Source organism: Mesocricetus auratus, unplaced genomic scaffold (assembly GCF_017639785.1).
Source record: "Mesocricetus auratus isolate SY011 unplaced genomic scaffold, BCM_Maur_2.0 Super-Scaffold_100020, whole genome shotgun sequence".
In the NCBI taxonomy this organism is placed as follows: Eukaryota; Metazoa; Chordata; class Mammalia; order Rodentia; family Cricetidae; genus Mesocricetus; species Mesocricetus auratus.
In genome coordinates this window covers 25,169,248-25,194,122 of record NW_024429201.1, presented here as the reverse complement: position 1 = coordinate 25,194,122, position 24,875 = coordinate 25,169,248, and the positions used below count along the sequence as shown (strand labels likewise).

Sequence of the window (24,875 nt, the reverse complement as noted above, 5' to 3'; positions counted from 1 at the left end):
ACCTGAACATACAAACCCATACACACACACACACACACACACACACACACACACACACACACACACACACGAGAAAAGAAGAGGGGAGTGAGGAGAGTTAAGAAGAAGACTGGAGATGTGGGTAATATAGAATGCTTGTCCTGCACTCACAAGAGTCTTGCAATGTAGCCCAGGCTGGCCTCAAATTTGTGACAATCCTGCCTGTCTTTCTGTGTGCTGGTCCTACAAGTGTAGGCTGCCACTGCCGGCTTTCAATAATGTGTTTGAATGCAGTTGTTCTGATGCAGTTCATTTGAAAACACCTGGCCTGCTCCAAGTCAGTGCCATTCTTTTAATGTTTTTTTGTTGCATGTATTCACTTTGGGGCAGGGGGACATGCACATGCCACATCAAGTGTGGAGCTCAAAGGACAACTTGTGGGAACTGATCTTCTCCTTCCACCATGTGGGTCCTAGAGATCCAGCTCAGGTTGTCAGGCCTGGCTGCAAGTGTCACTACCTGCTGAGCCGGCTTGCCAGCCCCACCCCCCCTCAACCCAGTATTCTAAAGTTAGGATCCACATTGCTCCACAGTGTCCCGCTGCTGAGTTGTTTTGTGTTATTTCACTTTCTTTTTTAAACCATGAGGATGATGATATCTTAGTTCTTTTAACCCACACCAAGTGTTGTCTTAAGGACTGAGCGGAGCGTGGTGCCGGGGAGCCTGCAGTGTGGGAAGGAATCTAGTGGGTCTGGGGGTGGCCTGGTTAGGCGGCATATCACTGATGCTGTGTCCTTGTCTTCGTTTTGTTCCTCAGCCTCACAAGAGGGCGGCAAGTACCTCATTTCCCTTGGGGAGGTAGGGTTGAGATGAGGGTCTCACACCTGCAAGACAAGCATTCTACAAAGTGGATTTTAAAATGGAGGGGCAGGGTTCACCCATGCCATGGTACTTGCTCAGAGGTTAGAGGCCAATTTCAGGTGGTGGTCATTGTCTCCGCATTGTTTGAAGTGGGGTCTCTTGTTGCGTACCGCTGGATTAGCCGGCCAACCAGTGTCTTGGGATTCTCCTGCCTCTACTTCCCATGCTGCCATAGGAGTGCTGGGGTTGAAGGTGTCTCACTCTACATGAGTACAGGGTATCCAAACACAAATCCTCATATTGTGAAGCAAACACTTTTACACACTGAACCATGTCTCCAAGCCCTAGAGTAAAAAAAAACTTTATTATTTCTATTACTTATTTATTTTATATGTGCAAGTAACACTCGTGTAAATATGTGCACCATGTTCACACCTGGTCCCTGAAGGTCAGAAGAGAGAGTGTCAGATCTCCTGGAACTGAGTTACACACAGCTGAGCTGCCATATGGGCGCTGGAAACAGAACCAGGGGTTCTCTGCACGAGTAGCAAGTGCTTTTAGCTGCAGAGCCCCTGAATGTTTTCAAACATCATTCAACCCTGTCTATGCAGGCTGAGAAAACAACTGAATTTCATTTTGTACCTGAGATTTCTAATCTTTAAAGTGAAACTTCCTTCTGGGAGACTCAAAGTCCACAAAAGGCCAATTGAGGGAGCCATTATGTTTCTTTATGAGCCCTATAACTGTGCCATTTTAACTATGCTATCCTTACTCTCTCCCCATTGTCATTGCTAAGAGATAAGGGGGAAAATGGAAGAAGAGGGGTTAAGCCTGGCCTGACGTGTGGTTTACCATCCCCAAACCTCTGCCAGAATATATTAGACTAACAGCTATTGAATTATCATCCTCATATATATCCGATTTCAGTTATGAAACAGTATTTCTACCTTAGAAGCTCAGGTGCCCTTTAGTAACTGCTTTAAAACTTTTAAATCTGTGGAAACTCTGGTCTCAGAATAAATTTTAAGTAATTTTAGGCTGCCTCTCTTTTATGTATATTAGTTTTATTTGAGCAGCATATTGAACACAAGGTCATAGACACTTGAAGTAAACAGTTTCAAAGATTTGATATGCATACCAAAATGAAATTATAACTGAATGAAGATAGCATGCGTCTGACTCCAGAGGCCAAAGGAATAATCGCAGCCCTCAGCAGAGGGAGAACAGCTGTATCACGCCCTCTCGCTTGCCTGCTCTCGCCCCCTTCCATTTCTCCACGTAGGTAGTTCAGAACCCCCCACCCAGGGAATGATGTCACCCACAGTGGGCGGGGCCTTCCCACATCAATTAATCAAGACAGCTCCCTCCCCTAGAGATGCCCAGAAACCAACTCAGTGTAGACAGTCTCCCATCGGGACTCTCGCCCAGTGATCCCAGGTTGTGTCAAGTTGACAAAGATAACTGTCACATGTGGCACATACTTTATTGGGTGCGGATGTACTCAGCACAATTCAAGAGTCATTCATGTTGTTACCTGTTAGTTGCAAGGTGAAGCAGGCATCATTTGTGACAAACTCCTATGTTACTGCAACTTCAAAATGTCCTTTCCTCTATTTTTAGTCAAAACATGAAAACTGAGCATGCTTTTTCCCCACCATTTTAACCTTAAAATTATCCTTGAACTAAGCATAGCCGAAAACGTATCTAATGTCTTTCTTTAAAAAAAAAAAGATTTTATTTATTATGCATACAGTATTCTGCCTGCACATAAACCTGCAGGCCAGAAGAGGGCACCCGATTTCACTACAGAATATTGTGAGCCACCATGTGGCTGCTGGGAATTGAACTCAAGACCTCTGAAAGAGTAGCCAATGCTCATAACCTCTCCAGCCCCTACTGTCTTTCTTAAATTATGACCTTCAACTGAGCATGCTCAGCAATGGACCAACCCCTACATTAGTATGCATAAGCTTCCTTTGTCTGAGAAGGGTGTTGCTCTGGAAATAAGTCAGTGCTTTTCTTGTCTCCTACAGATAGTAAAGCTCTCTCCCCTCCTTCATGCTTCCGCTTTATACTGATCAGGCTGCAACCATTTGCTTATATGGCGACAGTTTGACAGTAAACACTGCCTTTTGTACTGCAATTTGTTTAAGCACTGATTTGCTGCTGAACATTTGTATTTCTTCAGTTTAGGGCTATTACAAATACAACTGCTATAAACATCTTCTTCAACAATTTATTTATTTTGAAACAATGTTTGATATTGCCCAGGCTGTCTCTACACCCTTTAGCTGGGGATGACTTTGATCTCCCTACCATTCTGCTTCTATCTCCCAAGTGCTGGGATTACAGGCCTGCGTGACAGTGCCTGGCAGCATTTCTGTACAACTGTTTCTATGAACATATGCCTTATGTTCTCTTGGCTAAATAACTGGGAGTAGAATTATTGAGTCAAATGGCAATGATATATTATATTTATTTTATTTTTAAAAGATGTATTTTCAAATTTATGAATATATTCCTGTGTATATGTGTATGTATGTATATACATACTTATGTATGTGTACCATGTGTATGTCCATGGCAGTCAGAAGAGGGTGCCAGATCCCCTATATCTAGTTTGTTAGTTGCCTTGTAAGTACTGGGAATTGAATCCAGGTCCTCCGAAAGAGCAACAAGTACTCTTAACCACTGAGCCTTTTCTCTAGCCCCTATGTTAATGTTTTAAGATGCTGATTTTTATAAAGTGCTTCATCTTTATCTTATATTTCTACAAACAACATGTAAAAATGTCCCTCTCTCTACAACCTTGTCAGATGTTATCTTGCTTAGTCTGTCTTTTTATTTGGTGTGTGTGTGTTTTGAGACAGTGTTTCTCCATAGCCTTGGCTGTCCTGGAACTTACTCTGTAGACCAGGCTGAACTCAAACTCATAGAGATCACTTGCCTCTGCCTCCTGAGTTCTGGGATTAAAGGCATGCAGCAGCACCACTGGGCTCTTTAACTGGATCTATTCTGGGAGGTGTGGAGTGGTTGTAATTTGTTTTCCTCATGGCTAATAATGTTGAACATCTTTTTATTTGCCTGTCTACTATTTGTAGAATGCACTTTCCTGTCCTGACTACTCAGTCCCAAAAAACCAACTCAGGTTGAATATGAACAATAAATGCTTGACCAATAGCTCAGGCTTGTTACTAACTAACTCTTACATTTTAAGGTAACCCATATTTCTTATTTACCTGCCACATGGTAGTACCTTATCTGCCACATGGTAGTACCCCTATTCACATGGCACATTCACCTTCTGCTCCCTCTGGGTCTGCTTGTGACTCCTAAAATTCCACCCTTCTCCTTCCCATTATCCTAAGTCTGGTAGCCCTGCTTATACGTCCTGCCTGGCTACTGGACAATCAGTGTTTTTGGTTTTTTTGTTTTTTTCTTTCTTTTTTGGGGGGGAGGTTTGAGACAGGGTTTCTCTGTGGTTTTTGGAGGCTGTCCTGGAACTAGCTCTTGTAGACTAGGCTGGTCTCGAACTCACAGAGATACACCTGCCTCTGCCTCCTGAGTGCTGGGATTAAAGGCATGCACCATCACCGCCTGGCACAATCAGTGTTTTATTAAACCATTTTGAGTGATAAATGTTCACAGTGTACAATAGGATTATTCCACAGCATTTTTCCTTTTGCCAAATTAAGGTTTTAACTTTAACATAGTAAGATTATATACAACAAAAACAGTATTGAGTAAGAATTACAGTTACAATACTCAATCTGTTTATATTTGGTAAAATTAGAGAAAATACTCTCTTATCTATCTTATCTTTGTGAGTCTAAGGTTTTTACCTAATTTATCTTCTATCATAACTAAAGAAAACTGGAACTATTATATGTACTTGGTCTTCAACTCCATTAAAGACCCCAGAAGGGTCTTTTTTACTTGTTATCTGTTGAATTATATTTATTTTCTAATGTTAACCCTTCCACTTTAGGCATAAAATTAACTTGGTGATTACAATTGATCTTTTAAAGGCATCATCAGGTTTTATTAGATCATTTCTAAAGTAAATTATGGAATCCAACCTAAATTTCACAGATATGATCTCCTTGTAACTCTTGAGCATTTGAAATTATTGTACTTGTTCAAAAAGGAAACTTATTCTATTTATTTCTTTTGAACAGAACAGTATGCTGCAATTCAGGTGCTAGCAGCACAAAATATGCTTTATTGTTTTTTCTCCTGCACCTAACTTGGAACTGACACATAAGCATTTTCAGTAAATATATTCTGTTGAAAGCAGTGTCCAAAAATGCTATTAGGAACACACTGGTACTATCAGAAAGGGGGCTTTCTCGTCCGCCAGGCTAAGCAGTGATTTAAGGATTTGAGCAAGAAGAGTCACTCTGGTGATGGGAACCTGATTAAAAGAAAGTTGTTCGTGTGACAGGAAGATCCTTTCCCAGATTACTTCAGCTAAGTGGAGGGTAGGGCGGTACTTAAAACACCAAGCGGGCACTTGTTTATCTCTTTACCCTGTAGAGAGATGAAAACTCCAGCTGCCCCTGTGATTGGTGGGTAGTGAAGAAATCCCCATGTGCTCAAACACTTCTAGAAAACGGTGTAGGAGCCTTCAGTGGTTCTCTGCCCATTTTAAACAGGAAGCTTTCCAAGTGTGCGTGAGGGGTAGTGGAGGAAGCCATCTCCTGGATTCTCAACTTCATTCTGCCCTTTGCAGTAGCTGGAAACCAGCGGCTAAAAAAAGACAGGACAGGATTGGGAGGCCCATGCCTGGTTCTGGGGATTCTGGGATACACGATGTGAAACTTCTTCATTTCTGTCTTTAGAACTTTTAATCCTTGAGTTTAAAGGATATGAGCCAAAAGCTTAAGTTAAACTGAGGTGTTTACGCTGAATAAATGGAAAAGAACAGTCCTATTCTCTCCTCTGCTCTATGGCAGGCCCCTCTCCCAAGTCTGTGCCTGAGTGTCCTCCACTTCAGCTGTCAGGTGTGACTATGTGCCTTCAAACACTTCACAGCCCTGAGAATCATACCCCAAAACATACTGGCTTAATTTATTTAATTTACATCAGCATTCAGGTAACATGCATGCTATTAACTGGGCTAATAGAGGATGAGTAATTCCTCTTACTTACAGCCTAATATCTATATCTACTATATCTATATCTATATGGATGTTATATTTAGTGTGTATTACAGGTGGCTGCCTTAATGACTTTTATTGATATTTAAAAGTAGTACACTAAAAAAAAATGACAGGACTATTTTTAAGCTGAAGCCTTGGTGCCTCAGAAATCTGTACATCTCTCACAGGTATCAACTGCTGTTTATATAGGTAATTCATCAATGACTCATTCAAGAGATGCATTTCTGTTCCTGGGTCATCCCAAAAGCACCACTTCTAATTACAGCATCACCTTTGGACTCATTTCTTCTCGTTTATAGTTAATGAGTAGATAGTAGAGTAAAATCTACCATCTCGATAGGTAAGCCAAATAAGACAGGGATGAATGTCATGACCACACTTTAAGTCTTCCCAAGCTGGGAGTCCCGTTAGATTGGGAAAAGGTGCGTGCAGGGGCAGGGGATACCTCCTCTCTGTCGCTGTCCTCATTGCTGCGATGAAATGCCTGCAGAGACAACCTGAAAGAGGAAGACTTTATTCTGGCCATGGTTTCTTAGGGTTCAATTCATGTACTGGAGTATAAGATTATTCTAGTGGGAACCCATGGGAGAGGGACTTCTCCACCTCTAGGCCACCAGGGAGCAGAGCAGAACTGGAGTCACACACAAGGGCAAGATAAGAGCCCCAAGAACTCTCCCCAGTGACTTACTGCCTACAGCCAGGCCCACCAACTCCCTTAGGTCTATGCAAATTCTGAATTCACCCGTGGGTTAAACCATTAGGCTAGAGTGCTCGTGATCTAATCTCTGCAAGTGCCCCGGAAGACACACCAGGGTGTGCTTTATGAACATCCTCGGCGCGTCTCAATCCAACCACATGGACAGCATGAACCGTCACCGGATGTGTGAGCAGTGAGGAGTTGGTTGTCAAGGCGTTCTTTTCACTCGTGTCTGAGGGTGCCCTTGCTCACAAGATAAAGACAGAGTAGTCAGATTTTACTAGTACCAGCTTTTCATGGTGTTTTCATATATTTACACCACAAAACAGCTGACTGGCGAATGTCAGCCAAAGTAGACACAAGTCACTTGAAGGAAAAATTTAAACATTTTCCTTTTAGAGAATTTATGTGTTTGCTTTGTTAATCCTGAGATTCACGAGAGCAAAACCAGTCCCACAACTTTGAGCCACGTTTGAGGCAAGCTTTAATTAAACGCTGGCCAGGTCCACCTCTGGGTTCCCAAGAAATGGCTGTAAGTCACATTTTTCGGGGGTTAAAAAGGCAAAAGCCATAATTCATTGCATTTCCCATTAGATCCCATGCATGCATGCTGATGTATTTTCCGCCTTCTGCCTCCCACCTACTTGTGACCAAACACATCTGGTATAGTTGGTTCAAACAAACTTGTGTAGGGAAGTAAAATCATGGGGCTTGTTCTTTTCCAAGAACTACAACTTCCTAAACATAACACCAGTGGCACAGGCACTGAGATCGACAATTAACAAATGGGACCTTCTGAAACTAAAAAGCTTCTGTAAGGCAAAGGACACAGTCAAAAAGACAAAAAGGCAGGCCACAGAATGGGAAAAGATATTCACTAACCCTACATCTGACAGAGGGCTAATCTCCAAAATTTACAAAGAACTCAAGAAACAAGTCTCCAAAACTCCCAGCATTCCAGGAAGTTACCTTGTCCTAGGCAGGTGGGGCTTATAGGTTAATTTTTGGCTCTTACAATTTATTGATTTTATTTTGAAATAAGGTCTCACTATGTAGCCTATGTTGGCCTTGAACGCAAAATCATCTTGCCTTTACTTTGATATTTCTATCAATCGTGCATTCCAGGATCCTGATACAGATGTTTGTTTGTTTTAAATATGGACAAAAATGTACAGATGCTGGTTTGTGTTGCCATGTGACCGAATCTTAAGTCACTGTCCTGTGAGCTGGTGTACCTACCTGGTCCTACCCCAGGGCTACTGTAAGGATTACTGCGCCACAAACACAGGCAGTGCCTAACAAGTTGTAAATGTGGCTTATCAAGAATTATTCTCTACTGAGTTATTACTGTTATTTTGTTACTGGAAACTTTGGGAAGTCTCACTTGGGGTGCCACCTATTACCACAGAAATCAGGCCCCTTTCAGGGTTCTTAGTCTTGTTATTAAAATAATTTGAGAACAGACTCACAAGAAATCTCCAGGGCAGTTTTGGTAGAGTTTAAAAGAAAAGTGTCAGGGTGGCAAACTATAATACTCAGCAGCTACCCTGCCATGGAATAGTCCTCTTGTATAAAGATTTGTCACTTGAATTGTTTTAATAAAACGCTGATTGGTCAGTAGCCAGGCAGGAAGTTTAGGCAGGACAACCAAACTAAGGATAATGGGAAGGAAAGGGCAGAGTCAGGAGATGCCAGCCAGGACCGATCAAGCAGGAAGTGTTAAAAAAAATGAGGTAGCAAGCCATCAGTCACATGTCAAAGCATAAATAGAAACATGGGTTAACGTAAGAGTTAGCTAGTAACAAGCCTGAGCTATTGGCCGAGCATTTATAATTCATATTCAACCTCTGAGTCAGTTACTTGGGACCAGGTGATGGGACAGGAGATGTCCAATTACACTACCCAGAGGAGAGAGCTGGAGAAGAGGGATAGAGCTGACTCTGCCTTTTGTAAGCAGCCATGCTGAGGAAGCAGGGTGTGTGGGGGGGCTGAGATGGGAGAATAACTCCATCCAAAGAAAGCGAGAAGGTCTGGAGTATCCAGGAAAGCATTCCTGAGATGAAAAGGGGAAAGTTGGACTTCATTGAATAATTCAGAATAGTGGGCAGATGTACCCCAGACCCGTGACTGCAGCTCTAGACTCAACTTCACCAGGACAGGCTTTCCAGGAAGGAAAATACATTGTCTTAAAGGGATTACTATACCTCCTATCTACTTAAGCAAGGCTTAATGTAAATCAGCCTTCCCGAGGCTTGGTCTCTTAGCTAAGTGATTGACCAGCAAAGTGTGCTTTGGAGGGTCCCATCTGCAGTGTCTTCCCTTTAAAGGGCCTCATCGGGATCCTGTGGCATTCCTGCCTCTGAACAGGTAACCATAAAGTCACTTAGGAATGGCTGGAGAGATGGCTTTAGTAGTTAAGCACATGTAGCAATCTCGCAATGCACCAATTCAGTACCCACCACTCACATCAGGTGGCTCATCTGTTATCCTCTGTGACTCCAGCTCCAGGGCATCTGGCTCCATGGGTTCACACATGCCCATACCCCTTCCCCACAACACATACATATACACATACTTCAAAATAAGATCAGCCTTTAGAAGAGATGCTGGGGATAGATATACTCTATTTATTTAAACCATGGAAATCTAGAGACTGATTTTAAAGTTGCTCATCAGAAGGGAAGAAAACTGGAGTTCTGGTCCACCCTCACCTATAGCCTCCAGGTAAGAATGTGAATGGGAGAGGAGAAAAGAAACCACAGCTCCCTTCTTGCATTCTTGGCTGGAGACCAGGGTCCCCCTGGTCCTGCTTTTGGGGTTACTGCCCCTAAAGTGCCCTCTATATCCAGTTATCAGTTTTTGTTTTCAAAGAAAGTTTCTACCTGTGCTTTTCCTGCCTGCCTCACCCTTAGCTGGCTCACCTTCTTATCCTTTAGTACAATTGTGAATTTGTCAAAGGCAGAGATAGGATGCTTTCCAGCTTGTCATCCCCATCCTGGAACCCACTGTATCCACCTGGTACCCACCTGTATCCACCTGGTACCCACCTGTATCCACCTGGTACCTACCTGGTACCCACCTGTATCTACCTAATACCTATCTGTATCCACCTGGCACCCACCTTGTACCCACCTGATACCTACCTGGTACCCACCTGTTACCCAGTTCTCATTCACTGATACTTGTTTTAAAGCCATGGTCATGCCCAGCCTCTACTCTAGTGGAGTAGCAGTCATTGATTTCGGTGGCTCAGTCAAGGTGGCTCTAGCAGAGGGCCATAGCAGGCCAGACTGTCTAAGAGCTTTGTTACTTAGCCTCTCTGAGTCTGTGGATTGTAGCATGATTGTTACTTCACAGCTAATGTCCACTTATCAGTGAGTACTTATCATATTTGTGTTTCTGGATCTGGCTTACCTCATTCAGAATGATTTTTTTTGTTAGTTCCACCCATTTGCCTGCAAATTTCATGATTTCATTGTTTGCAACAGCTGAGGGCATATACCCAAAGGACACGCCATCCCGCTACGAGGACACTTTCTCAGCTATGTTCATAGCAGCCTACTCCTATAGTTAGAAACTGGGAACAACCTAGATGTTCCTCAGTGGGAGAATTGATGAAGAGTGTGGTTCTTAGTCAGTTTTCCGATGGTTCATGTTTGGCTGAGCTGACTCATTTCTTTTAGGCCCCAACCCATCAACTGTGTTGTTGTGAAGGTCAAATCATAATGTAGATTCGAGTACCTTTGGTGAAGTTTGCCTGGGTCAAGGTGATGATGGAACCTGCTCAATTCAAAGCTCAGCTCCAGCACTGTGAAGTGATTTCCTCTGCCTGTTCTCAGCCCCAGTCCCTCACCCCTCCCCAAGTGCTTCCTGAGCGCACCTCCATCATAGTCTGCTCCTCTCCAAGTGCTCCCTGAGCATACCTCCATCATAGTCTGCTCCTCCCCAAGTGCTCCCTGAGCATACCTCCATCATAGTCTGCTCCTCTCCAAGTGCTCCCTGAGCATACCTCCATCATAGTCTGCTCCTCCCCAAGTGCTCCCTGAGCATACCTCCATCATAGTCTGCTCCTCTCCAAGTGCTCCCTGAGCACCTCCATCATAGTCTGCTCCTCCCCAAGTGCTCCCTGAGCACCTCCATCATAGTCTGCTCCTCCCCAAGTGCTCCCTGAGCGCCTCCATCATAGTCTGCTTGTATTCAGCCTTCACACTTTCGGTGCTTTGTTTTAAATTTAAGAAACGCCTGTGATATTTATGCTCCGGTAGAATTCATGTTTCAAATTGGTATTGCTCCTTGCCACACTTCCATGCACCATGCCCAACGGTTTTGCAGGCATCTCCTATTAGTCTGTTTTCTTCCTGATATGCTAAAACATGAACAGTTTCAGGATTAAATATGTTGTTCTATGGAAAGGAGTTCACGTTTCTCCAGGGGCTTCCCTGAGGCCATAAGACCATGTTCTATGTTAATAAGTATCCAATACTCAACAGGCATTTAGAAGATGAAGACATAGTTCCTAGAAAATTCTTTTTGTTTGTTTGGGTTTGGGGGGGCGGGTCATGTGAGACACTACCTCACTATGTAACCATGGCTACATAATCCCAGCACTTGGGAGGCAGAGACAGGTGAATCTCTAAGAACTTGAGGCCAGCCTGCTCTACAGAGTGAGTTCCAGGACAGCCAGAGCTACACAGAGAAACCCTGTCTTGAAAAACAAAAACAAGCAAACAAAAAAGAGTAAAGTTTTTTCTTTCTTTGTGTATCTTTTTGGAGATACATGGTTTAGCTGTAGTGAACATTAGTTTACTGTGAATTCAATTTTATAACCTAAGCAGATGGTCTATAAAGTAATGGAAGAGAATGAATGTTTGAAAGAGCTTGGAACAAACATTTTTGTATCATTTATATATCCAATGTTCTTGCTAGAGGCAAATATATAAAATGTTTATAATACTCTTATCTAAAAAATGCAGACTATAAATATATAGAGCATTTTAGTTACTTTTCCTTTTGCTGTGATAAAGTAACCTGGCATGTCTTCAGGAAGGAGGGTGTGTTTAGGCTCACAGGCTGAAGGACAGACCACCATAGCGGGGAAGGCATGGCAGTAGGCACTGGTCACATGGCATTCAGAGTAAGAAAGCAGAGGAAGGACCAGCAGGATGGCTCATTGGATAAAGGTGCTTGGTGCCAAACCCAAGAACCTGAGTTTAATCCCTGGGAACTCACATAGTGAAAGAAAAAACACTGACTCCCTCAACTTGCTCTCTGACTTTGTCAGGGCACTGACACACACACAGCAACCCACACAACACAAAAATATATTAATAAATGTTTAACATGCGTGTGCATGTGCACTTGAACACACACACACACACACACACACACACACACACACACACACACCTGAAACAGAGGGAGAGGGCTGACAGTCTCAGCTCTCTTTCTTCTTTTGATTCAGTCCAGGGCCAGAGCCTATGGAATGGTGTCGCCCACAGTTGAAGTGGGCCTTCTCACTTCAGGGAACCCAATCTAGATAATTCTGTACAGGCATATTCTGGGACTTGTCTAGGTGATTCTAAGTCCTGTTAAGTTGACAAGGCTAACCATTGCACAGAAGATATTAAATAAATGTATCAAAATGCTAACAGGGTTGTGTGTAGGTATGACCATGGAGGATACTTCAGTTGCTTTGAATTGTCTATTTTTTACAGGTTCTACAGAAAACACTGATCATATCACACACACACACACACACACACACACACACACAGAGGCTTTGCCATATTTATGGAGGTCAGGGGACAACTGGAGGGAGTCAGTTCTCTCCTTCTACCATGTGGGTTCTGGGGATCAAACACAGGTCACCTGGCTGGGTATCAAGTGCCTCTGAGCTGTTTCACCAGCCCCTAATCAGAAGACTTTCAAGTCCTTTTTAAATTTTTTAAAAATTACCTATGTACCCAAATAAGTCGAATTCTTTCTGTGATCTCCTCTTCCCAACGCCTCCTGTAATGACTATCTCATGCCCTGGTCTTTTTGTTTTCATGCTCTGAGTTTGTAATAAAGCTGGTTTCACCACCTGGGTCATACTTGTGACAGGAGAGAATGAGATTTTGATTTTGTATAGTATTTAAACCTTGAGTAACAGCCTCCTTCAGCATCCTGTGCAGGTGCAGGTCAGCAACCTATATTTGCAATCTCTGCAAGACCCATTCGTTGCTGTGGCTGGAAGCCTAGCGTCGGTGTCGGCATGCTGAGGGAATCAGTGGAAGATGTATCATGGGTTTTACTACACAGTCCTAAACGTTTTGTGTGGAGAGGTCACTGTATAAATCTTAAATGCTGGCCATGGAGGGCATCTTTTGCACAAACTATTGATTCATTTTTGGCTAGTAGAGAAATATAAGCCTGAGGTGACTTCTTTGGGTTGTGGGTTTTTTGTTTGCTTGTTATTTTTTAATATACATGACAGCTGATTTTGAGAGTTTTTATTGCATCTCTAGTCTTTTGGTGGGGTACGCTTTGTGTGTCGAATTCCCTCTTCACCCCTTAAGACATGCTTGTGCAGGGCGCTCCTCCCTCCTGGGCATTGTCCTCGCTCTTAGCCTCTGGTGAACTTGTCTCGCTTTATCCAAGGCCCCCTGGGATTCTGGCAGGGTAGAATTGTACCTTCCTTTCTTTATTACCCACTCTGTGTCCTGCTCAGTTTGGGGTGTCTGACTGACTAATAATGGGAAGATCTTCAAGTTGGAGCCTGAGTGTCCTCTGTCACACGTTCCTTGGAAGGAGGAAGAGAAGGCTAAAGAGCAGGTTCAAGAATGAGGTCTTTGTTTCAGGAGCCCCCATCTGACCCACTTTGTAACCCCACAACCTACAGGAGGCCTCGCCTGGAGTTAGCTTCCACAAACATTTCCTGAATGAACGAGTGGGGATATCCTGGTAGTAAATACATCCCAGGAATGGTTACTCCGAATGAGAGGGAAATGAAGCATTCTTGGAGGGAGGTGATGGTTCTGGCACCACACCTCAAAGAATATGTCTGTTTCTTATAAAAGCTTCCAATGAGAGAAACTGAGACATACTTCGTTCAGACAGCTGATGCCACTGTCCAGACCCAGTAGGTAGGGGGTCACTTTTGTAAGCCACCAGCACAATGCAGAGCCTTATTCTTTTCTGCTGAGGTGCTTCTGGCAAGATTGGCTCCCCAAGTTATTGCATTAGGTCTAACCTATTCCAAAGGGATGGGTGGCTGACACTGTCATTTGGGCACTGAGAAATATTTGTCTAGACGTTTGATCCAATCTGTATTTTTATTTAATGTGTAATTAGTGAGAAAATAACAAAGACACATTTAAATGCATGCGCCTCTAACCTTGTCTCGGTGTCTGAGCCCTCATTCATCATCGTTATCTCGGATTCTTGCAGCCAGCCAACTTCATAGGAAAGCAAGCGCTGAAGCAGATTAAAGCCGAGGGCCTGAAACGGAGACTTGTCTGCCTCACCTTGGCAACAGAGGACGTGGATCCGGAGGGAAATGAAAGCATTTGGTACAAGGGCAAGGTAGGTGCCAGGGCCACCGCGTCACCCACGACGCGACTTCTCTGTGCACCACTAAGGTGTGTTTTTTAAAATTTATTCACTTGTTGAAAGGATGGCACACTTTTAATTCCTGAGCTGACATTAAAGAAACAGAAAACAATTAACTGACAAGAGATTGAAATGCTGCTCACCTTTGTAAACAGAAGAAGCTACGTGAGTTTGAAAATACATAGCCCAAGATTTTAAGTACATTTATATCTGTGAAAGCAAAAGATGGATTTTAGTAAGAATTTGGTATTCTGATTTAATTTCCCAGGGATCTCTTTAAAAGATACAATTAGCACAGCAACCACAAATCCAAATGGACACGTCATGACAATGAGGATTGGAGCTTAGACGGTGACATGAGAAGGAGCCACCATTTGGTTCTTCAGGAAGAATACGAGTGCCATCTTCCAATTTGGCCTTGTTCATGCCCTTCCTGAAGTTCAGTATAAACAGGGTTAGTGGGAAAGCCCGCCCACAGGACTCCATTTCCTTCACCGTTTCTGTCTGTAAAGCCCAGTGTGGTTCAGCTTTGGAATGTGGTTTGCTGGTGTGGGATGCTTGTGAGATGATGGGGGGGGGAGAGCTCTGAGCCTCTTCTAGGAGCTATTTATTCTATGTAGAGCGGGGTCAGCGTCATCAATGCGTAAAGCTCAGAGATCTGGACGTGTGACTTTTCTCATCTACTGCAGCATCTCTGACTTTCATTTTCATTTTTCCCATCTCTTTTGGGTACATAGCTGTAGTCGGGGAACCTGTGGCCTCAAATCATAACCTCACTGAACACACATGCAAACTAAGGTGCAAGCCTTACGACAGAACTGATGTGGTTGAATTACCCCTACACACCAGATGTTTTTCATGTTTGCTCATTTAGTTTTACAGCACCCCTGCTAGAATCGTGTGACTATTTCTGTTGTAAAGACGAGGTCTTGGGGCTCAGAGAGAACGGGTAGTGATTGGTTGATGGAACTGAGTTCACTCCAGCTTTGATTCTTGACTCTTTCCCCTAAAGACTGCAGACTATTCCAGTTTGTGCCTCACTGTCCTTGCTGGTGTACGTAGCAGGAATAATAAGAACCCAGTAGCAGATATTTGGGTTCAAGCTGAAGATCGGAAAAGCAAAACAGCTGGCCACTGGCTCTTGCCTCTACCTCAGGCTGAAAGGGCTGTCCTGTCCTCAGTGTGGCTGGAGATAAATCTCTGAGACTGACTTTACTTCTTCCTCATAAACCTCTCTAGTCCTGGGATTAAAGGTATGAGTCCTGTTTCTCTTTTAGACTGATTTGCCTTGAACTCACAGAGATCTGTCTGCCTCCATCTCCCGAGTCCTGGGATTAAAGTTGTGTGCCACACTGCTTGGCATCTATGGCTTGTGGCTGGCTTTGCATTCTGAACCCTCAGGCAAGCTTTATTAGATCATCAACAATATATCGCTACAGGTGATGTCTAGGTACCCCTAAAGTCACTTTACAGCCTAATTACATGCCACAGTTCCACATCTGAGCATGTCACCACTCAGCAGGCTTTCCTCAGATCTCTAGCTCCTTTCTGCCATCCCCACCAGGCTGTGCTTCACTTCCTGTCTCAGCCAGGGCTGAGTTTGCTCTTCTGTTTGAGACGTCCCTTGTGGCTTTTCCTTCCTCTTTCCTCCCTCTATTTTTGGATCCCCTGGAAATAAACTTACAGATAGTTGTGAGTCACCATATGAACACTGAGACTCAATCCCAGCAGCGAGTGCTCTCAGCTCTGGGTCATCGCTCAGCTCTAGACTTCATTCCTTAAAGCATGCTGTTAGCTAGGAACTCTGGTAATCCCAGCACTGGATAGACCGAAGCTGGAGGATCATTGGTTTAAGGCCAGCCTGAGCTCTGCAATGACTTTGAGGCCAGCCTGGGTTCTTCCTCCAGTCTCTAATTTCCCCACAGTTGACATGATTTCCACCAAGTACCAGTTCTGCTAGTTACCAGCTTCTTGATTCAGTTTCTCACTTCAGTTTCCTGCCTCTGGACAGGATAACATCTTTGGCTGTCTTAGTCAGGCTTTCTATCTCTGTGACGAAAAACCATGACCAAAAGCAAGTTGGGGAGGAAAGGGTTTATTTGGCTTATATTTCTACATCACTGTTTATCATCAAAGGACAGGAACTCAAACAGTGCAGGAACCTGGAGGCAGGAACCGATTACAGAGGCCACAGAGGGGAGCTGCTTACTGGCTTGCCTTCCCTGGCTTGCTCAGCCTTCTTTCTTATAGAACCCAGGACCACAGGCTCAAGGATGGAACCATCCACAATGGGCTGAACCCTTCACCATCAATCACTAATTGAAAGAATGGATCTCATGGAGGCATAGGATTCCCTTCTTTTAGATAACTTCAGGTTGCGTGTCAAATTAACATAAGGTTAGCCAGCACAATGGCTCTATCTCTAAACTTTTTCTAGTCATTAATCCCCCAACTTTATCTTTCCTTTGTTTTATTTTTTTACTTTATCCTCATCTAAATTCATCAGCATTTCCTAATATGTTTGTGTTAATCAGTTGTGTTAATAGCTGTGACCAAAATACCCAAGAGACCAACCCACAGGAGGGAAGAATTCTTTTGGCTCATGGTTTCAGAGAGCCCAGTCCTCTGCTGCTTGGCCCCGTACTCTTGATCAGAACATCATGGCGGGGGGTGGGGGGGTTGGGGGGTGGGGAGGGGAGTAGAGCAAAGCAGGTTTTCTTTGCTTCATGGTGGACAGGCAGAAGATGGAGGAAGAAAGCAACAGGAAATGGCCAAAGCAAGATGGAGGCCCATGGACACATTCCCAGTGATCCACTTCCTCCAATTAGGCTCCACCTCCCACCTTTCCCTGCTTCCCGGTCATGCTGTCATACTACGGATCCATCAAGGCACTATTCAGCTGATGAGATAAGAGTCCGCATAATGCAGCTTTGACTGGAAACAGTCTCATAGACTTATGCAGAGCTGGGCTTTGCTAATTTCATGGGTGTTTCCTAATTCAAACAAGCTGTCAATCAAAATCAATCCTTGCAGTGGTCTTCATTACCCTCCCATCAACATTCTGCTTTACTCAGGCATGGATGCTGGAGATGTCATGCTCACACAGTCTCTCTGCAGCTCCATTTCAGTCACGATCAACTGTGACAGACTGACTTCTGGCCATAGTAAACATGCTCATACCCAAACTAAAGTTAGCAAACTTGAAAATCCAAGCTCTACCATAAAGTTTTATTTTTTTTTTTGGACACTGAGTTTATATTATATATTTTTTTCTTTTATTGTGATCTAGAGATAGGATCTCATGTTACAGAGGCTGGCCTTGAACTCACTCTGTAGCTAGGATGACCTTGGACTTCTGATTCTCCTTCCTTCCCGGTGCTGGCGTACAGGAGCACGCCCCGTACCCAGCCACATGCTGACCTGAGCCCAGGGCTCTGCGGATGCTGGGCAGGTGCTGCTCCATTTGTCTTTGTCTTTCTTACCACAGGCCAGCTGCCGATAGAGTTCTAACCCAATTACAGGACCCTCCCTCTCAAACTGGCTAACAGAAGCCTGTCTGCTCTTGATGCTTTGTAAGGTCAGCATTTTTATCAAGCTAACGGCCTCCTTTTTTAAAATTTTCATTTCCAAAGATCATCCTTTAAAAATGTTTTGTAAAGGTTTGAACTGACACACCAATTACGTATATTTAAGAGGGGCAGTGTGACACTTCAAAGCCTGACACAATGTGTGGTGATCATTTGAGGGTGATTGGCATCTCCATTATCCTAGACATTATCATTTCTTTGTTTTGAGAGTGCTTATTTATGTTTGCTTGGTTGGTTTTTTTGGTTGGTTTTTTTGTTTTTGTTTTGTTTTGTTTTGTTTTTTGTTGTTGTTTTTTTTTGGTGATGGGGCCCTGGCTATCCTGGAATTTGTTATGTAGAGCAAGCTGGCCTCACCTGTCCCTTCTCTCATGCTGGGATTAGAGGCAAGTGTCACCGTGTGAGGCCATTTAGCAACACGTAGAACCCTCTTTGCCAACTACCAGAGTTATCAAACATTAACACAAAAGAACCACTCTTTACACACTAGGGGAGAAGGGGTGGGCAGAGACGGAAGTCCATGAAATACATGCCTTTGGAAAAGCAGAGTGCAAGTGGGGGCTGGGTGGTGCCTGTATTTAAATATGGTTCAAGTTTTTAAAAGTCAAGACACAGGGGCACTTTAGTTCTGAAAGACCCGTAGGGACAAAGGATGTTTTTAGGAAAAGACTCATTGAAAAATCTAGAGAACTCAGGAGTAGTGGGAGTGGCCACTGTCATTATCATTGTCCTCTTTTTCTCTTCCCCCTGTTCACAATTTGCATAAAGAGCACCAGGTACCACACAACTTTAAGGGGATCACGCTTTTGAAAGGTCATTTCCCATGCTACCCTACATCAGTCAGAGACTTAATTTAAGAGACAAATTAGAAAGGGCTAAAAAGAAATGAGTGTATATAACTTTGGTTAAAAACAAAACCCAAGGTCAATGTTCCAATAAACGAAGAGTGAGGATCTACTCGGTGAGGGTAGGACAATGGCCCTTACATTGTTCTGGATGAGAAGGGATGGGTCTACTTGAAACCAGAGGATTAGGGTAGATTGTGCTAGAGAAAAAAATCTCTGTAGATTTTATAACTAAGATAGAAGGAAAGGTTAGGCTTTGTAGAAATAAATGTAGGCTAAAGAAGTAGAAATGAAAGCCAATGCTAGCATAAAACAAAGGACATTTAAAATCAGCACTCAAAACAAACAGTTTCCTTAGGTGACTAAGGCAGAAGTGACTGCGTGGCATATCCCCCCCGGGGATGTTAGGAGAGGCAGCTTGGCTGAGGAATCTCTAAAGTGGTTGAGGGCTGGTGACCAGTGAGTCAGGGGACTGTACCCACAGTCACCCAGAGTTCTTCCTGCTTAAGTGGCTGAGGCAAACTAGGTCAAATTTCCCACCTCCCAACACAAATCTCTGGTTACAGACTTAGAAATGAAACCAAAGTCTCCAAGACAGTCTTTAACCCCCACCCTCTTGGACCCAAATCAAGGAGAAAAAGAAACTTCAAAGCACAAGCTGTATTTTAGCTGTCAATATCATAGGGCAGGGGAAAACATCCAACTCCCTTGTTTTTGTCTTTAATAAGCAGTTCTCATCAAAAGCTTAGAATCTCATGGAGACCGTCTGATTCGGAGTTTCCAAGAGGTAGTTAAAAACCCAGACCTCCAAGATAAGGGTCTACAGTTGAGTTCGTAAGTGTATCAACATCTGTAACACTAGAAACAATTTGAGCTAAACTGAGCTCTTGTCTGAGGGACCAGGTAGACGCATGCTGTGAGTGTTGACACCATAGTGCTGGACAGAGGGACAGCAGGATGCTATGAGACCTCAAGTGTGTTTGTTTGTGTGTGTGTGTGTGTGTGTGTGTGTGTGTGTGTACATTTCATTATGTATCATACTTCACTTTTGTTGTATTCTATTTTTTTGCCAAGCAGTGTTTTGATTTAACAATTTGTTTTGAATTCTGATTTCTCCAAAAAGAGTTTTTTATTTTATATGTATGCCTGTTTGCTTGTACGTCTGTATACTTACCACGTGTGTGTGCCGTGCCTAAGGACCTGAAGAGGGTGCCAGCTGTAGGAGGTGGAGTTACAGGCAGTTGTGAGTCACAGCACATGGGTTCTGGGACAGAAAAGCAAGTGCTCTCAACTGCTGAGCCGTATCTCCAGCCCAGCATTCTGCTTTTATTTCTCTGTCATCCCTTTCCTTTAGATCTAGCTTGCTCGAAACCTCTGATCTTCCAATGAGACTTACTGCATGGGTTTTGTTTTTTGTTGAATAAAACCCTTGTTTTCATCCCAGGGTTTTGATGGCTTAATTGGTGTTGTTCACACCCCCAGTTACCTTGAAAGTCCCTGTTTTCGATGGTTCATTTATTTGCCCATTGCTAACTGAGGTAGGGTGCAATTTCACCCAATACATTTTTATTGACTTACCTATCTATTGCTGGTTGTAGCTTTTCCTCCTCTGGAGTCTTTCATCCTCCATTTCTCCAACCTAATCTACCTGTTTTCAAATTATAAAGTCAATCTTTCATGGTTTAAGCCATGGCTGTCTGGTTCTTTTTTTCTTGTCGCTCTGTTAACTCCCCCCAGCTAAGCTGGAAGCTCTTAAAGATGGGTACCTGGACTCTTACTCATTTCTGCAGAGTCTAGGAAATGAGGTAAAGCTAACTGTTAACATCACACCTTACCTGCCTGCGTGCCTTGTAATTGGCATGGTTGAATGCACCCTCCCAGACTGGACTTCTTCAACCAATAATAGTGCTGGTGAGAATGTGAGAGTCAAAGACACCTCATACACTGTCGGTGGGGAGCTGAACTATGGACACCAGTGTGGAGGTTTCTCAAAAACCAAAATCAGAATTATAGCCATACCACTTGTGAGAATATACAATGGAATGGCAGTCAGCACACCACAGAGATACCACACCCAGGATCAGCAGTATTCACAACAGTAAACACGGGATCTCCTTAGGTACCCATCAAAAGAGGGGAAGAAAACAGTACAAATATCCAAAGAAGAAGGTGTGGAATCAGAGATTATTATGTTAAGTGACAGGAACCAGACTCAGAAAGACAATGTTTGCTTTCATCTGTGGAATATAGGTTGAAAAAATATATGTAAATAAGACATGAAAGTAGGCAGGGAACAAATGGAGAAGAAAGGGACCAGCAGGAAGGGGAGAAAGGAGGGAGAGGAGGACATGATGTGCACGTGCAACCATTTCCGGACGAATTATATTCTGTACAATGAATAGATGCTAATAGCCCCCTATCTATTGTGAACCTGCTTTGTAGCTCGAGAAACATCTGGAGACAGGAACACAAAGCTCTGCCCATTATGCTGACATACTGAGGACAGCTATTCTTCTTTTCCAGGTGGTTGGCAACACAACATCTGGAAGCTATAGTTACAGCATCCAGAAGAGCCTGGCTTTTGCTTATGTCCCTGTGGAGCTCAGTGAAGTGGGACAGCAAGTGGAGGTTGAACTGCTGGGTAAAAATTACCCAGCAACCATCATTCAAGAACCCCTGGTACTCACAGAACCTGCCAGAACCAGGCTGCAGAAGGATGGTAGGAAGATGAAGGAGCCGTTCCCAGCTGGGCAGTAGCTGACAGGACTGCTCAGGAGTCCTGCTCCAACGAGGATAAAGGTTGTGAAGGCTTCATTTCAAAATCTAGATCAATATCTTAGTAAAAACTCTTTCTGAATTGTTTTCTAAATGCAGTGGCTTGAGGAATTGGTGATTCGTGTTGTTCATTCAAATGAGGAATTTAAGATGAACATTTTTTATTACCCTAAACTGATGTAAATGAAACCTGATCAGAGAAAGATTAGGTGTTTGCTGATATGAAATTGCAATTGTAATGGAATTAAAGGACATTGTGATTTTAGAAACACGGTATGTGGCTAATAGCTGAAAACAAGTGGATAAATTATCTTTTACATATACAGATGCAAGGACCTGGATGGGTTTTCTTGTTTGAGAATTTTTTCCTTGGGTGGGTAAGTGGTAGTTTTAAATTTTCATAATGTGTCTATGGTGGAAATAGCTGTATTTATTATCAGTTTGTCACATACATTCTTATACAGCTCTCTCAAATATTTGCCGGTTTCTTAATGGCTCCGGTGTAAAGCAGCTTCAGGGACATTGTGATTGCCCTTCCCAAGCTTGCTTTTGCTTGGGGCTTGCAGAGCGGAGAGTCTGCCCATGGAAGCGGTGCTTGCAAGTCCCAGAAGCAAGCTGAAGACTAAAATAGGTTATGCCAGCACAAACACTGTGTGAATACTGAGTGCCTCTCCTGGAGAAAGAATTAATCCAAGCCGACATCACAGGGTGCCCTCCGATCAGCTTTACACAAAATGCTGGACAACACAGGTCAAACAAAGCCTTCAGAGCTGACAGGATTACCCTTAGCGCTGTTGATGGCCAGGGGGGCTGGGGGGGGATTGAGAAATAAACCTTTGATATTCTTAAAATCATTAGAGTTTAGCTGACTGAATAAATCAAAAGGATTTGAAAGGTAGTATATCATTTATGATTAATTTGCACATATATAATTTGCTCTGTGGTTTTGAACTTTTCCTAGGTGTTAAAGAATACTGGACTTGAAGCTTTTCAAGAGTCTATGATCAAAACGGACTCTAAAATAAGTTTTTACCTTGTGAATTTTGAAATGACACCAAATTTACATTTTCAATTTTTATCCGAGTAATTATATACTAAGAGTCTCTTCCAACATCCCTTTTGGTATGTCTTCTCATATAAAGAGGGGACCCTTGGTTACAAATGCTTCCTGGTTATCGGGAATATTGTTCAGGCTTGAGCCCAGGTCCCAGGTAGAAGCCCCTGTGTGAGGACTGGGAACCTGGCTTCCTGTCCTCTGGCTCATTACCTGATGGCCCCAGGAGAGTTACTCTCTCTTTATGCCAAGTGGGTTCACATTCCTCTTATTCTGAGGGTATGACAGCAAGAAGCAATGTTGAAAGCATAATGCAGTGACTCATGCCTGTCATCCTAGCTCTTGGAAGACTGAAGCAGGAGGATTACTGCAAGTTCCATGCCAGCCTAGGCTACAAAATAAGATTTTTTAAATCCCCAAACCAAACAATGACAGAAACCAAAACACCAAAACCAAACAATCAAAAACCCCATTACAACACTGGAATGCATAGGACTTAAGCCTCACAGAGAAGGCCTCTCTTACATTAGAAGCCCCCTAGGAAGTTGCCCACGTTCCCTCTTTGGTTCATGTTGTGCCATTAGGAGGTAGGTCACCCCTGTGCTCCTATCCTCACCAACCAGTGCTCTAAGCAATCCATTGCTACCAAATTGCATACAGCCCAGCTAACCCTAAGAAAGGAGAGTGAAGCCGACTTCTCCAAACAAGCTGGTGAGCATGCAAAATTGGAGCTGAAAAGATACACAGAAGAGGACACCATGAAGCCCACAGAGGAGGAGCACTTCTGTGACGGGAGCCCTGAGAGAGACAGGGGAGGAATGCTGGGCCACAAGCACTTAGCTCTTGGATGAGTATTGTGACCAAAAGAGCCCAAGTGAGGTTGGGCTTGGTAGTTCAGGCCTGAGGCAGGAGATTTCCAAGTTCAAGGCCAAGCCTGGGCAACTTACTGAGATCCTGTCTCAAAACCAAAACTAAAATGGGCCAGGGAAATAAAACAATGTCAGAGTACCTTCCAATAACCATGAGAGCCCAGGTTTGACCCTCAGCATCAGGGGTGAGGGGTGAGGGGTGAGGGGTGGCGGAAAAGCCCACGTGGTAACCAGTTCGAAGTCTGGGTCATACACTGAGAGATCTCTAGGACTGATGTGATCTCTGAATGAGCAACAGCCAGCATTATTGAAAATAACCAGAGAGAGGACTGGCAAGATGGCTCAGCAGGTAGAGAGGCCTGCAGCCAAGCCTGACCACCTGACTTCATTTTCTGGGACCTCCACAGTGGGAGGAGAGAGCCAACTCACACATGTTCCCTGACCTCTATTCACCATGGCACACGACCCTCCCTCCCAGTAAGTACGCACATAGATGTTGAAAGTGCCGGAGAAATGTGTAGAAGAGCTGTACAGGAGAGCCAGTCTACAGAACTGATGGTGGCTGCACCTAGTGCCATAAACCTGGGATGCGCTTGGGGCAGAGGCGGGAAGACGGGGCGCCCCGTTCAAGGTCATCCTGGTCCACAACAGACCAGGTGCAGGAGAGGGAGCCTCTCTTTCTCAAGATACTATGGATGTTACTATGTTGCTGGCGTTCACATCCTAAGGGATCTGCATTTCTCTTCTTTTCCACCGACAAGGAGAAATGACAGGAGGAAAAGTATTTTAAACACGTTGAAGAATGCCGTGGAGGAGGTAGACTAGATTCTGGACTTTTGGGGACTTCCCTGTGTGAATATTTAAGCTGAGCCCAAGGATAGCTGGGGAGGGGTAGGAAAGACCAGCTATGATATTTCACAACGCCAAGTTCTGAGAAAGCAAGCAGAGTCAGTTCTGACTTTCTGAGGAGCCAGGATGGGCAGGTTCCTGTCCCAAATGCCTATTGTACCTGTGTTCATTGAGTTGAATAGACTCTGGGTCTGGGTCATTTTTGTGTGTGGCATTCTTATTTATTTGCAAGTTATCCCTTAAGTAATAAAGTTTATACAGCTTAGAAACATAGGGAAGCTAGAGATCTGGCTTAGTGCTTTAGAGCATACGTTGCTCTTGCAGAGGACCTGGGTTCAATTCCCAGCACCCACACGGCAGCTCACAACTGTCCGTAACTCCAGTTCTTGGGCATCTAACGCCATCTCTGACACACGTGTGGTGCACATACGTAATGCAGGCAAACCACTCATAATTACCACCCTAGTTTTGTCTCTCTGCCTTTAAGGATGTAGAAGTGCTTCGTGGTTTATGGAAAGTTCCATAAGGATAAGCTGACTACACACTGATTAGCATCTTCCACAGGGAGAGACTTTGGATGTGACTTGAAGGCCATGGATCATGCAGGAAG

At 43.8% G+C, this 24,875-nt stretch overlaps 1 protein-coding gene across 1 annotated transcript in view; it reads left to right on the top strand.

The window, feature by feature from the left end:
• Dmgdh (dimethylglycine dehydrogenase) overlaps positions 1-21,967 on the top strand; it is a 68,376-nt gene extending 46,409 nt beyond the window's left edge. Inside the window, exons 15-16 of the mRNA XM_005065650.3 lie at positions 14,128-14,262; positions 21,242-21,967. Coding sequence (XP_005065707.1) covers positions 14,128-14,262; positions 21,242-21,475 — 369 coding nt within the window. The 3' untranslated portion in view covers positions 21,476-21,967. The remainder of the gene's footprint in view (positions 1-14,127; positions 14,263-21,241) is intronic.
• Positions 21,968-24,875: the final 2,908 nt, after the last annotated feature.